This window comes from Crotalus tigris, unplaced genomic scaffold (genome assembly GCF_016545835.1).
Source record: "Crotalus tigris isolate CLP2741 ecotype Arizona unplaced genomic scaffold, ASM1654583v1 scf7180000020550.821452, whole genome shotgun sequence".
Taxonomy (NCBI): domain Eukaryota; kingdom Metazoa; phylum Chordata; class Lepidosauria; order Squamata; family Viperidae; genus Crotalus; species Crotalus tigris.
Window position 1 is genome coordinate 788,315 of NW_024098074.1, and position 15,015 is coordinate 803,329.

Genomic DNA, 15,015 nt, shown 5'->3' on the forward strand with positions numbered 1-15,015 from the left:
ATTCTATATAGAATGATGGATAATAATATAAGTACAATACTAGAAAATGTTTAAAGTATATTATAATGTGTGTTTAATGTTTGCAACTATTATGTTTTAGAGAAGATAATTTGTTTAATTTAAGGTATTTAGATTTGTTTAGGATTTATATGTGTTTTAAGTTTTTTTTCTATTTTTTATTTTCTTTGAAAATTTTAATTAAGCCTGTACTCAGCTCTGGGAAGGTTGAGGGAGGGTATGGGAGGTTTGGGGAAGATGGGGGAGGGTACGGGAGGGTGGGGGTTTGGGGAAGGGATTTGTTCTGTAAAATTTAAAACTTTCAATAAAAAAAAAAAGAACTGAGAAATCTTCGGAATATATCTAGGGAGGCCACATGGGAAAGAAGAGTAAGGGAATGACCTTTTCTGCAAATGATAATATTCTCACACAACACTGACAATCATCTTCAGGATACTTTCATGCAAAGCATTTATTGTGTAATTGTTCTGCCTCATTCTGGACTTTTATGGAATGTGAGTGTCCAGACGGGGTCTCCTCCTCCTATAATTTTCCACACTTTTTCCTTTCATCCATTTAAAAAAAGGGCAGAATAGTTAAACAATTTGGTTTGGCTGGTAGTGTTACCAGTTGTTTGGAAGCAGTATAATGAGCCAAACAAAAGAAATCAAAACTTTAGCCAAATATTTTAATTTCTACTAGTTTGGGGAAATTTAAGCATGGATATTGTTTTCTTAAACAAAAACTAAGAATTATTTCAATGATTGAGCTAGTGTATAAGTTAAATAAATAAGTTAATAAAATAAATGCTGAATTCAACTGTTGGCTGGATTAGAGCTGGAAATTACATCAGGCATATTTTTTAAAACACTACTTCCATATCACTCAAAAGTGAATATTTTTAAAATGCATTTGGCAAATTTTACTATGTTATGTTAATTCAGCGTTTGTTGGTTCAATTTTAATTGAAGTAAATAAATTCCTAACCATACTTGCTAATTCACATGTGGAGCTTTACCAAGTATTAATAGCTATGGCTGCTATTTTTAGCACAAAATTACAGGGCCAATCTAGCACACCTTTTTATTCAATCAGCATGACCTCTTCTAATGTCTGCAGTTGAATCACTAAGAGAGAAACATTTACTGTAAATAAACCTATAGGTAGAGTTTGCTTTTCTCAGGAACTGCTTTTTTAAATGGTTGAGTTTCTCCCAGCAAGTATTACAGGTCAATGCAGAAGTTTCCCAATATGGAATACCTCAAAACATTTTATTACACTACTACTGTATAGAAATTCTGCTTCGATATTTTCCAATTCTTTTCATTAATTTTGTAACTCCACTGGAAATTTGTAATAACAGTTATATCCAGACGATTCATGATAGTATTATATTCACTAGGCAGGCAGAAATGAATATTTGCTGTTGACTTTAACACAAAGTTTTACAAGTTTCAACTAGCATCCCCTAAATAATTTTACATGTATTTATAAGAACATATTTTCTTACACTTCTGAACAATTGGGACTAATATGCAGTAGCAATAATAAAGCTTCACAAAAAATTTTACATGCTTATTATAACCCAAATAGCTCATTGTAGAAAAAATATCTCTTAATGATAAACATTTTGTTTCTAAAGCAGTGGTTCTCAACCTTTTTAATGCCGCAATCCCCAGCCGGTCGTAAATCGAGGACTACTCAACCGGTCGTAAGTCGAGGACTACTCAACTGGTGCAGCACCATTTGCAGAATGGGACTTTTGGCGGGCTCAGCAGGGCAAGCTGAGAGTCTATTCTATTGGCTTTCAAAAGCCAATAGAATAAAAGGGAGTAACACAGCTAAGGAAAAGGGGGAAAAAATGGCAGACTGCGTTGTTTGGCGACCCCTGTGACATGGTCGTTCGACCCCAAATGGGGTCCCAACCCACAGGTTGAGAACCACTGTTCTAAAGGAACCAGTAAATTTAGCACTGGGGCCAATAAATACCCGTGATGTAATTTTATCTTGACATAGCTTTTCTCTGATTTATATTTTATTACTTATTTTATTTTATTATTTTATTTTGTGAGAGGCGACTTCAGAGAAGACCTTGCTACTGTATCTGTATCTTATGGTACCTCAGAAAATAAGAGCTACCATATCTATACTCTATGTACTTCAGAAAATAGGAGCTCTCCCAGCTAATTATACTGATGATACTGAGGCAGGTTCTTTTATGGCAAGATATTGCCCAATTAATCCGATATTGCACTGTTTGTGGCATTAAAATGAATAACTAGTATTAGGCCTGGAATTCTACCAATACCCCAGGCAATGATTTTAAAATACAATTTCTGCACTTGTGGGACTGACCAGGTAGTATTCTAGCCTTGTGTCTAGATAATTCTAAATTATCTCCAATGGCAGCCCCACACAGAGCTTGTTGCAATAATCCAGATGAAAGGTGATTAGGTTTGAATAAGCTTTCATGTGCTATTTAAATAGGAAGCCCAAGCTATGACCATGGAGACCTTTGCCCAACTTTGATTGTTGTTCCCTTTAAGATCCTGCTTGGATTAGAATATCCCAGAGACAATGTCTCATACCACAGTTACTATTTCAGCAAATATGCATAGGACTAGATATGCACCTACAAGAGAAAGTACATATTTTCTATATCAAATCAGAATAACTAGTGTTGTTAGGATAATCACAGTTGTTAAAATGCCACATTATTTATTGATGAACAATAGGTTCCTCTGCTGTTCTGTTGATGGACAGCTAGTTCATCACTGAAAGAGTTAATCTAAGCTGTTTTGCTATATCTAGTTCAGTGGTTCTCAACCTGTGGGTCGGGACCCCATTTGGGGTCGAACGGCCATTTCACAGGGGTCGCCAAACAACGCAGTCCGCCATTCCCCCCCCTTTTCCTTAGCTGTGCTATTGGCTTTTGAAAGCCAATAGAATAGACTCTCTTGAATAGAGTCTAATTCTATTGGCTTTTAAAAGCCAATAGGAATTGTCCAGGCTGTCTCTGCCCTGCTGAGCCCACCAAAAGTCCCATTCTGCAAATGATGCTGCACCAGTTGAGTAGTCCTCGACTTACGACCGGTTGAGTAGTCCTCGACTTACGACTGGTTGGGGGTTGCGGCATTAAAAAAGTTGAGAACCACTGATCTAGTTCCTCACAGCCTCCAGGAACTGGTTCAGGACTTCCCTAGCATTTCTAGCTCAGCCCAGAGGAAAATCCACTGGTGGATGTCATTAGTATATTGATGACACATTACCCTAACAGATCACCTCCATTGTTGGTTTCAGATAGATATTAAATGGCATAGAAGACAGCTCTGAGCCCTAAGGAACATCATAGTGGAGTAATCAAGGACATAAGCACTTCTCCCAGCACTGGCAGGCCAGAATTGCCTGCTCATATAGCAGCGGGATCACTTTACTGTGGGACTTGTCTACTTACCTGTCTCTGGGATATTCTAATCCAAGTCCGACTATATCTGGAGCAGCAGTCAAAATTAGGCAAATGTCTCTCCTGGCCGTAGCTTGGGCTTCCTATTTAAATAGCACAGTGGTTCTCAACCTTTTTAATGCCGCGACCCCCAACCGGTCATAAGTCGAGGACTACTCAACCAGTCGTAAGTCGAGGACTACTCAACTGGTGCAGCACCGTTTGCAGAATGGGACTTTTGGCGGGCTCAGCAGGGCAGAGACAGCCTGGACAATTCCTATTGGCTTTTGAAAGCCAATAGAATTAGACTCTATTCAAGAGAATCTATTCTATTGGCTTTCGAAAGCCAATAGAATAAAAGGGAGTAGCACAGCTAAGGAAAAGGGGAAAAAAATGGCAGACTGCATTGTTTGGCGACCCCCGTGAAATGGTCGTTCGACTCCAAATGGGGTCCCGACCCACAGGTTGAGAACCACTGAAATAGCACGTGAAAGCAGATGTCCCTCTCCTAATCCTTGAAAGTGGCCAGAGGATTCCATGGTTGATGATATCAAACACCACGAAGAGCTCTAAAAGTATGAAAAGGGACCCATCTAGGTCCTGATGTTAACAATATCTACTTAACTGGTTTCTGCCTCATGTCTTGCTCGGAATTGTGAGTGAAATCCAGATAGGTTGTTTCATATAGAACCCTCTATAGACGTAGCCCAGTTTTACTGTTGAGAAATTCCAGCCTCATATCTATCATCTACCAATATACATGGCACAGTGAGGAAAAACCTATGCCTAGCAGGCTTAGATGCCAGAAGAGTCTGGTTTAAAAAGGAAATTCTACAAAAATTTGGAGCAGCTTTAATACAACAAGCTATTGGATTAATACATTCAATAGGTGTGGTTTGCTTCTAATTAACATATTTTACTCTAACTTAATATTCCTTAGCAAACCAGAACAAAGACCCATGTCTATGACTGATTTTAATAATAGTTGTAAGATATCTCATGAACCTCTTATTATAATTAAAGCTTACCACATACAGGTATTATATATTGCTTAGTCAGTATAAAGAACTCATTCATATATCAATCATTTCCTTTATCTATTCCAACAGTTAGTTTCATACTAGTGAATATAGATGTTATCTTCACTGAAAGGATGAGCAGGATGTTAGGTGTGATTTGTTCATTTATCAGATAGTATTCTACATTATCTCTCAAATCGAAAGTTGGAAGCCAAATTGTTGGAATAGCAAGAAAATAGAGTTGAGTTATCTAATACTAATTTTTGCCTCACCATCTTGTCCCAAGCTTCCCCATTAATATTAAACAAATTCTGGCTTTATGGTTTATGCATGTATGTTACAAGCTAATTGTAGTTAAGTGGCAGAGGGAATATCGAGACTTTATGATGTACCTCTGCACCCATAATTTTTAAATGGGTGGCCAACCCACAGTCACGGACCACATGAAACTCTTCAACACTCCTGAGATGAGGATTGGATTCTGTAAGAGCTCTGGTGGTTAGAATACAGAATTGCAGGCTAACTCTGCCCACAGCATGGAGTTCGATCCTGACTGGCTCAAGGTTGACTCAACCTTCCATCCTTCTGAGGTTAGTAAAATGAGGACCCAGATTGTTGGGGGCAATAGGCTGAATCGTAAACCTCTCAGAGAATGCTATAAAGCACTATGGAGCGGTATATAAGTCTAAGTGCTATTGCTATTGCTACTGGATTCTGTTATGCCTGCACAGGTCTTGGAATACCAAACCAACTCGTTGTATTAAAATAAGGCTGATGTTATAAGAATGATGTGAACACAACAATGCAAGCTTTAAGGTTTTTATCTTTTATTATTTATATATTTATACTTTTGTAAGTATAAAAGCTTTTATTTTCCATTTTGGCCTTTGCTTAGGAATTTGAAAATGGATTGATTTTGTAATGATTTGAACTTACTCTTCTCCTTTCCAACTTTTTATGAAAGAGGGAACTCTTTTGTTCTTATAGGAATCAAGCAATATTTTAAAATCATTATATTTTCATTTCAATTTTCTGTGGCATTCTCGATACCTCAACAGGCTAATGTGGTACACTAATAAAAAGACGTCTAGAGATATTGAAGTACCTAGATAATAATTAGCATATTATGTTCCACATTAGTTTAGAAGAAGGCCCAGTAAATATAATGGGAACTATTTCTGAGGAAACATATATAGGATACCATTTGATAGCAGGGATGTAAAAGTTGCCCACCAAGCCCTTTCAGGGTTCACTATTGAAGACTAAGTTTTACTGGGACAAACCAAAAATCATTAAATACTGTGGGTCAGTTATACTAACTGCATTTATTAATTGCAATTTAATTATATCCAATTAATTTCATGCCAATCACATTAAGTTTAGAATTTGTCCTAGCCCCACTTAGTGCAATTTTTAGCATATTCACAAAAGTTAAGAAATCATCTATGTATCATTTTTCTAAGAAATAATTCATGCTGGCATGACACTAGCCCTCAATTTCCCAAGGCATGCATTTTGTTCAATATTTACAATAGTGGAAACTATTCCCAAGATTTTTTTTTTTAATTGAAAATTTTTAAATTTTACAAAACAATACAGTTCCCTTCCCCAAGCCCCCCAACCCCCCATACCCTCCCCCGACCCTCCCAGAGCTGAATACAGGCTTAATTAAAAATTTTCAAAAAATCTTAAAACAGATATAAACCATTAACCAGTCTAAATACATTAATTAAACCAATTTATGAAATAGTTAACAATAATATATATATAAAAAGACAAAAATACAAGAAAATACAAAAAAATAGGAAGAAAGGAAAAAGAAAAAAGAAGAAAGAAAAAAAAGAAAAAAGAAAAGGAAAGTCTATAAAATCTATAAAATATCTTAAAATTTAAATATAAGTTATTGAAAAGCTAAATAATATTTTTTATGTCCAACTTATGTTGTATAAAGTCTATCCATTTTTTCCATACCAAAAAATACTTCTCTTGCGGCCGAAATCTTTGCCATTTCCGCCAAATAAGAAACTTTAAAAAACCACTCTTGCAAAGTAGGCAAAGATTCCTTCTTCCAACATTGCCCTACTAACAACCTTGCCGCTGTAATTAAATTTAACATCAATATAGTCTCTTTAGTATCACAATCAGAAACAATACCTAACAAAAACAATTGTGGGGTAAATTTTACCCTTCTTCTAAAAATTCTTTGGATATTCCACCATATCTTAATCCAAAAAGCTTTTATATTTTTACATGACCACCAGATATGATAATAAGTAGCATCCGAACATCCACATCTCCAACATTTAGGCTGTAAGTCAGGATACATACGAGACATTTTTTGTGGATCAAGGTGCCATCTATAAAACATTTTGTAAAAATTTTCCCTTAAATTTTGGGCTTGTGTAAATTTAACATTCCTCACCCAAATAATTTCCCAGGTATCTAATAAAACCGGTTCATCAAAATTTTGTGCCCATTTGACCATACATTCTTTAACTAATTCTGCTTCTGAATCCAATTCTACTAACACCCCATAGATTCTCTTAATATGGGTTCGTCTTTGATCTTTTATTTGTTTTAATAAATTCTCATCTTCTCTAAGCAAACCCACATTATGATCTATCTTCCACCTCTCCACTATTTGTCTATAATGAAACCATGAGTAAATAATATTTTCTTGTATTAAGTCTTCCAAAGATTTTAATTGCCAGTTTTTGCCATCCCATCTAAGTAATTGTACATAAGAAACGCTATCCATCTTAACTCCTCTCCTTATCTCTTCTATCGCATGCCCCGGTATGGCCCATAGTGGAATTTTAAAATCACTTCTATAATATTTCCTCCAAACCCGAAGTAAAGAGATCCTTATAATATGAGATTTAAAAACCCTATCAACCTTTTTATTAAAAATTAGATAGGCATGCCATCCAAAAAGTAAATCCCAACCCTCCAAGAGCAGTATTTCTACATTTGTTAAATTAACCCAATCACTTATTAATGTTAAAACCACAGCATTCCCAAGATTTTCAAGTTCGCTCAGCTGCTCTCAAGTAGCAATAAAGAGACCCCAATTGTGCTTTCTTTCTCTTGTTGGAAATAGTTTCTCTAGTCCAGACTAGGCTCCTTGTATAAAATGCTGCTATTGCATGTTATAGCAGAATATTTTGAGCTGTTGAGCAGAAACCCAAATTAAATGAAGCCCCAAACTTGTACCCAATTCAAAGAGAACAATAAGAACAAATGTTTTCAGCACAGAATAGAAAAGAACAGAGCAATCTTAATAATTCTCAGAAGCGCCATTATCATATGACTCAAGACCAAACACACATGGTTATAGATATAAAACCACTTTACAATGATCAGAAATCAGTAGTATGAAGTCATTTAAATTGTGGCGTATTTTGCATGCTTGCTGGTGGTGTTCACAAAAGTATCCATGTCTACGGAGATTCTCAGTCATCCAGATCATGGTTGTCTCAAAGAAGCTTTTTCAAAAGGCAACTCAACAAAAAAATGTCTTCAAAGAAAAACAAATAAAGTTCAGTTGCCTTTTGAAAAAACACACTTGAGATACAAAAGTATCAAGCTTTTGAAAAAAACATTATTCTATTTTATTGTTTTTCCTGGCACTGGAAACTTAGAAGTGAAGAGTATATTGTCCTTGCAGTAAACAATTTTAAATTAAATTTTTAAAATGAAACAATTCTGCAAAATTAGCAGAAATAATCAACAAGGGCACATTTACAAATATTTTCATGGAGTAATGTTATAAGTACATTAAATAAATGAATAAAATATTATATCCTACAAAGTGCCACAATAATGTTTTGCATAAATTAGCCTCAGACATGCATTTCCCTGAAGAAAAAGTTTCATTCATAATGCCTCCTTCAAACAAAAACAAAATCAAGAACAAAAGCATATCTGTCATCACAAAGTATTGTGCAACCTCTTAGATAAAAAATGTAGATAATCCACTATTAACTTTGAAAAGTACTGAAAAAAAAAAGAGCTGGAGAGTAAATATGCACATCAGTACTAATTAATCAAGCAATTGGACAGTGCCATTAATGCTATTCTTGTTTTCATCTGAAAAAAAAAAAATCAGGCATCCATTCCCAAAGCAATTGTAAGATTATTTGCAAAATGCAACTGATTGGACTTAAAGGGTAAAACAGCTGCACACAAAATATGTGTACAGAAATACTTCCGGTATTGCTTTTGGTCCCCAAGCTTTGATACCCACGCATTGTTTTCTCCATGGCAGTAAAAACTGTCTAGAAGTCTCACTGTCATCATGTCAAGAGTAACATATACATCTTTTTCATATGTGCCATTCCTTTCATTTTAATGCAGAGAAACAGAAAGTGATGTGTATGAACAAATGCTTGTGTGTTTTGACTGAAATGAATGGGAAAGGTTCTGCAGCTGAAGTACCACATTAACTCTTAAGTTAAAACTCTGTAATTTGATCCATGCCTAGAGTTTAATTAATAAGAGAAGGGTTCAGAAATGTTTTTGGGCAAAATCTCCTTAGTGTGGCATTATCTGATGGAGAATATTTTGAATATTTATGTACTATATAACATCAGCCTAATGGTCCTCACTGACAGAAGTTAGACATTTTATTTGCTGTTTATTTATTTTATTTACATCTTGTCTTTATTCTTTTTATAAACAATACAAGGTGGTGAACATATCTAATATTCCATGTGTGTGTGTGTGTGTGTGTGTGTGAGAGAGAGAGAGAGAGAGAGAGAGAGAGAGAGAGAGACTGGCTGAAGGTCACTCATCCAGTTTTCATGCCTAAGGCAGGATAGGAACTCATGGTCTCCTGATTTCTATTCTGATAGCCTAACCACATTCTCTTTAATTGTGGCATAAGTGTAGTAGTGTACAATTACAAATTTCACTGAGTAATAGCTCTGTGATAGTACCTACAGTTTAGATCTTTATGATTTTTTAAACAGAAAAACAGGTTAGTTTGATATTAATAACGAAGCAATAAATTGGATGACATTTAGCATAAATGTCACTTTACTTGCAGAAAAGAGTTTCATTTTTTATTGTTCATTTTTTGAAAAAGTCATTTTGATTTGTATTGCTGCCTATACCTTACTTATTCATTCTTGAAGCTAATTTCTAAAATGACTTCCGATATTGCTTAGAATTTGGTTATCTGTCTTAACACTATTGAAAGGGATCTTATAAAAAAAAACCCTCTTAAATTTTTTTATATATTAAGTTGTACTAGATTTATACATACCGGTAGAAGATCTATGTTTTTCAGAAGTCTGTTTTGGGGGCCATTTTGAAATATATAGAACAAAATCAATCTGATGTATCACTTCAATAATGTTATAAATCATTACATTACTGACATTACTAATCTGTAAGCTACTGAATGTTTTCCCCCGATACTTTTTGATTATCTGCACCCTGCAAGTTTTTAATTTATAGAAACAGTGGGAAATAAATAATTTTGAAAAATAAGAAATTAACTATCCATAGATTTGGACAAGAAGTAAAATTCAAATCTCATATACTAGACTTAAAAGAAGAAAGTTCTCTTGCTGGATTCACTTCCATCCTTTCTATTTCATCATAAAAAGGTTAGGAAGTACAATAATTACTCGGGATGTCCCTTTATAGACCAAAATTTAAGCTGAAATTGCAGGGAAGCAGAACCATGACACACTCTTTATAACTAACTTCCAATTATTACACCATCACCTCACCCCCACAACTTAGTGAGGACACAATTGCATGAACTGGCCCTCTGGCATCTGATTAGAGTTGGGAAGGAATAATTTGAGAATCTGATTTTAGAACTATAAGAATGTTGAAAACAATGGAGAGAAACTGTGTAGGTGTCTGAGAATAAAATTTCTTCATTTGTTGTGCAATGTGGCTGTACAGGGATGTTTGCAATGTGGTGAAATATTTCATGAGTTGAGCAATAGCTAAACATGGCCAGACCTTTATGATAGGGTTGCTGGGCAAGGCCAGAAAAGTCTTGGGTTATAATTTCAAGATGTTGTTGATTGAAAATGTTGTGGAACAGCAATAGGTGTACTGATTCATCCATTCAGCAGCACCATTGCCATTATCAGAGAATCCTATGTTCAGGTTCAAAGAAAGTCACATTACTGCAGTCAGATACTTTGGGCATTTTGTTTTCAGAAGATTATATGGAATGTGTTCCTTTTTTCAATTGGTTAAAAGTGGAAGGTTGGAATCCAAAGAGCTGTTTGAAGGACCAAACCTACCACCTGTCCAATGGAAGCTTCATTCAGATTAGTCTACTTTTCTAAACTCTCTCATGATAAATAAAAAGAACTGTAGGAGCAAATCTATGGTGAGATTACAGGACAATAGAAATAGAAGCATTTGATCCACTCTTTTTCCAAAATAAAACTTAGATAAAGTAAAACTGATAACCAAGGTCAGTAGTAGTTAAGAATATGAAGTTCTAAATAATAATAATAAAAAAAATCTTTAACTATGAACTCACTGGGAAGAGTTCAGAAAACTATTTGTCCTATCCACTCTGCCAAACCCCTTGTTAAAAATATCTATTAATGGTAATAGGAATGAATGGAATTACTGATAACAATTATGTAAACAATGCATTTGATGACAATGTCTAGAAGAGTATTAAGTGATTGGGCAAAGTCAATAAAGGCCAAAATTGTTATTTAGAATAATAGGAAACAATCACTTTATTACTGTCATTCACACAAACAGGTTTGTTTTTTTAAAATTAATATCATTAGTTTCAAAAGTCAATGATATAAACAGAAGTCATGCAACTCCTCCCATATAATTATGAAATCATATTTTTATAACTCTATTGAATAGTGCAAATATAGTTTTGAATATTTTACACACACACACACACACACACACACAAATATAGAAGCTATATTAAGAATATAGAAACACACATACCCTAATGGCCAGAATCTACTCATATTCCTAATATAATTCCTTCATAATGAATCTAGAGGGTTTTTTTCTACCACCAGTATTCAGCTTTAGAGCTGCTCTCTGCCTGTTCCCATCTTCATAATGGAAGGAAAGATTTTTCTTAAATGTCCTATCCTCTGCATCCATACCATCATCTCCTTTATTCTCTGGAAGCTTTCCAAATCTCTGGAGCAGACTTTCAGAGGATTGCAAAGGGAAAGAATAGTTGAATATATGATTTCTTGCCCACTTCAAGCAGTGAAAAAGTTTTATTGGATCAAAAGTCTTCCACAGACCAAAAAAAAAAAGTTTCTTTCTGCAATAAGATTTTGCTAGATCCAGCCCATTCATCTGCCTAGCAATACAATGGAAATTCTATGTTTTTCTTCATCTAAATTATATCCACCTCATTTCAAGAGCTTCAAGATAACCAATATACTGAAAAATGTGTTTTAAGTATTGTAACTAAACATAATGAACTTTGGGAACATCAGATTATGCCAGATATACATATACCAGTCTCAGACGTTGCTTTATTACTTAATAAAATACAAATTAGTATGCTCAGCATGAGATGTTAGGCAACATTTTTTAAATTATCCAGACGACAGCTAGGCTTTCTAAAGAGAAGGAAATAATAAATTGTTTTCTAATAGAAGGCCACATTATACTACTCTTGACAGTTTAGAATTATTATAGTTCAGTGAGATTCTGGCAATGTAGTATGGAGTACAAAGTAACAATCACGAGGTTATTTAAAAAGGTGATAAATCCATATTATTAACAATTTGTTTTCAGAAATTATTAACATGACTGTGAAAATGTTAAAAGCACAAGAAAGAAAGTGGCTCTGTGTAAATACATCACTATTTCATTCAATGTTTAAAGTGTTGATGTTCGATGAATATATCTGAAGTATGACTAAAAGCGAAAAATAATAAAGAATAACTAGGCAGATGGTACACAAAACAAAGTATCTGAAGTGAGAATGGCTTTGTCCAATAAGTGCCAGAATTTACTTATGAACTCTTAAAATTTATAACCTACACCTTATGAATTTTATTATTCCCTGTAGTCAAATCCATACAGTATGTTGTAGAATCATCCTAGCATTTAAAATTAGATATTGGCCATTCATATTATAAAATGCAATCCTGGCTGCTGAATAACATGTATGCATACCATCTGCAGTCATAAGCATGAAAATGTCAAATATCTGGTTATCCTTGTATTGTTTCATTTATCATTCATGCAGAACAAAGCTATTTGCTGATGTATAAGACAAGAAGCAATCTAAGGCTGCAACCTTAGGTAATTTATCTGGGGGTAAAGTCTACTGAACAAAGTTATACTTCAAAATAAACAAGCCATGTGATCATCTTGTTCTATTGTCTTCTTGCATCTGCCATGCCAATCCTAAAAGATACCCTTCTGTATCATTAGACACATTTGATGTAAGTCTATTAGCTATTTTTTTATACTTTTCATTCCTTTTTGAAATAAACTGTTAGTTTAGGATTAAACTTAACTACACCATGAAAATTAGAATGCATTATCAGCAATGATTTGACTACGATAAAAAGGGACAAATAGAAACATAAAAGGGGGGGTGGGGAGGAGGGAGAAGGAAGGAAGAACATACCTAAGGATTTATTAATGGTACATTCACTTCAGAGTGCAAAGGATGCCACTGGATCATACTTTTAGTCTCATTTTCCCCAATTTGCATTTCCCCAGTTTTCAGATGTATTGACTATCAATTTTCAGTAATTCCCAGTCAGCATAGCTAGTCAACTTGGCACCTCCATAGACATAACATTTATGGCTTGTGAAGTTGTGGTAAGCATATTTCAGATGTTACACTTACAGTTAGCACTTTCCAAACATCTCCATCTCTCTCTCTCTCCCTCCCTCCCTCTCTCTCTCTCTCTTAGAGAAGCTTGTGAGCAGCAGCTCTTTTTCCTTGGCATGTTCACGGTTAATAGGGTCAGTGTTTTAGAACAGCTCTGCAGCAACCACCACCAGTCCTTGGCTATGATTTAGCACCAGCTTTCAGAGAAAGAATTTAGAACTCATTCTAAATGCTTGGTAAGTGTCCACTATCTACTCTCATTAGAAGGCTGCCTAGTACAAAATTTAAAAAAGGAAACGGAACAGCATCCCTGACCGCAAACTTAAATGGAACGGCTATTTCTTCTCTGCTTAGGACCAGGGTTTCCCACCCTCTCCCCAAATGTGAGAAGAACCCCCCCCCCCCAATGTCTACTAAAAGGATTCCATTTGAGTTTGCCGCCTCCTGTCACGCAGCCACCGGGTTTAGACAAGATAAGAAGGAGACACGGAGCCATTTTGACCGTTGTGCGACAGTGACAAGCAAAGGACGAATTGGGGATGGGGCGGGGAGGGAAGGAGTCCCCTCTTGATACCCTGGATGGGAAAGTGGTGAGAAAGGCGGCGGCTGCGGCGGGGCCGGAGGAACCGGTCGCCTTGGGGCGGAGAGAGGAGACGGCAGGTGCTGCATAGCCAGGAGCGCTAACGGGAAAACAGGCCAAGTGCCGGCGCATCGGGAGGAGGCTGAGGAGAGACTAACAAAAGCTTGGCGCTTGGTTACCTCGGATGCTCCAGGTCCAGCGGTAGAACTCCAAGGTGTCGTTCACCACGTTGGCTATGAGGCCCGGCTCTCCAGAGTGACCCATGGCTGGCCAGCTGGCAGACAGGCAAGCAGGCGGGCGGGCGACTTTGCAGCAGATGTAGCAGCGGCAACAGCAGCAGCAGCAGCAGAAACCGGCAGGCTTAGCTTAGGTCAGCTCAGAACAAGCGAGTCTCTGGCTCTTCGCCGGGGCTGCTGCTGCTGCTGCTGCTGCCCTACTCAAGGTGGAAATGAAATTTAAATCTCTATCTCTGGGTGTCTATCTTCAAGCCCCGCCTCTCTGGGGACGACTCCCCTGCCCGGGGCAGGGAGATGGAAAAAGGCAGAAGAACCGGCGCCGAGTGAGGCTGCAGCACTCTTGGGATGGACCGTGGCGCTTACGCACGTGACGCCTCTCTTTTCCCGCCCCCTCTTTCCGGGTGGCTTCTCCCGGCGCAGGCGCTCGCCCCGCGCTCTTGATCGTCGGTTCGCACAGGATGCTCGGGCGGAGGGACTGGATCAATTCCGGGCGCCTTCCCTGAGGTTGGAGGTGGAACCCCGGATTCTCAAGGTATTTTGCGGTATCTTGCGAAGGCTCGCAGGTGCCAAGGCCCACGCACCTGCCACGGAGAAGCAGGGAAACCTTCGGGAATGCTGGACTTGGATCCCGGAGGATGAAGACTTTCCCCTCTGTATTAATCCTCTCACCTTTTCCTCCTTCTCTGAGTGAATAAAAGGCAACAGACCATAAAGGTACAATAAAGCAATACATAAAGGTACAATAAAGCAATACATAAAGGTACAATAAAGCAATTTCTCCGTCTACGGACAAATATTGTCTTGGCAAAAACCCTAGAACATCTTCTTAGAAAGGCTGTTTATCCTGCCGCCCACTCACTTGGTTCCACCTAACCGTAAACCTTTAAAGCCTTAAGTGGCACAGCACCCAAATACAGTGA

The 15,015-nt window shown here is 36.8% G+C and overlaps 1 protein-coding gene across 1 annotated transcript in view; it reads right to left on the bottom strand.

Annotated features, from left to right (window-relative positions):
- The window catches only part of ELOVL4 (ELOVL fatty acid elongase 4), a 51,782-nt gene extending 36,984 nt beyond the window's left edge, over positions 1 to 14,798 (bottom strand). The window contains exon 1 of the mRNA XM_039367098.1: positions 14,039 to 14,798. Within this exon, the coding sequence (XP_039223032.1) occupies positions 14,039 to 14,123 (85 nt within the window). The 5' untranslated portion in view covers positions 14,124 to 14,798. The remainder of the gene's footprint in view (positions 1 to 14,038) is intronic.
- Between the last annotated feature and the right edge of the window lie 217 nt (positions 14,799 to 15,015).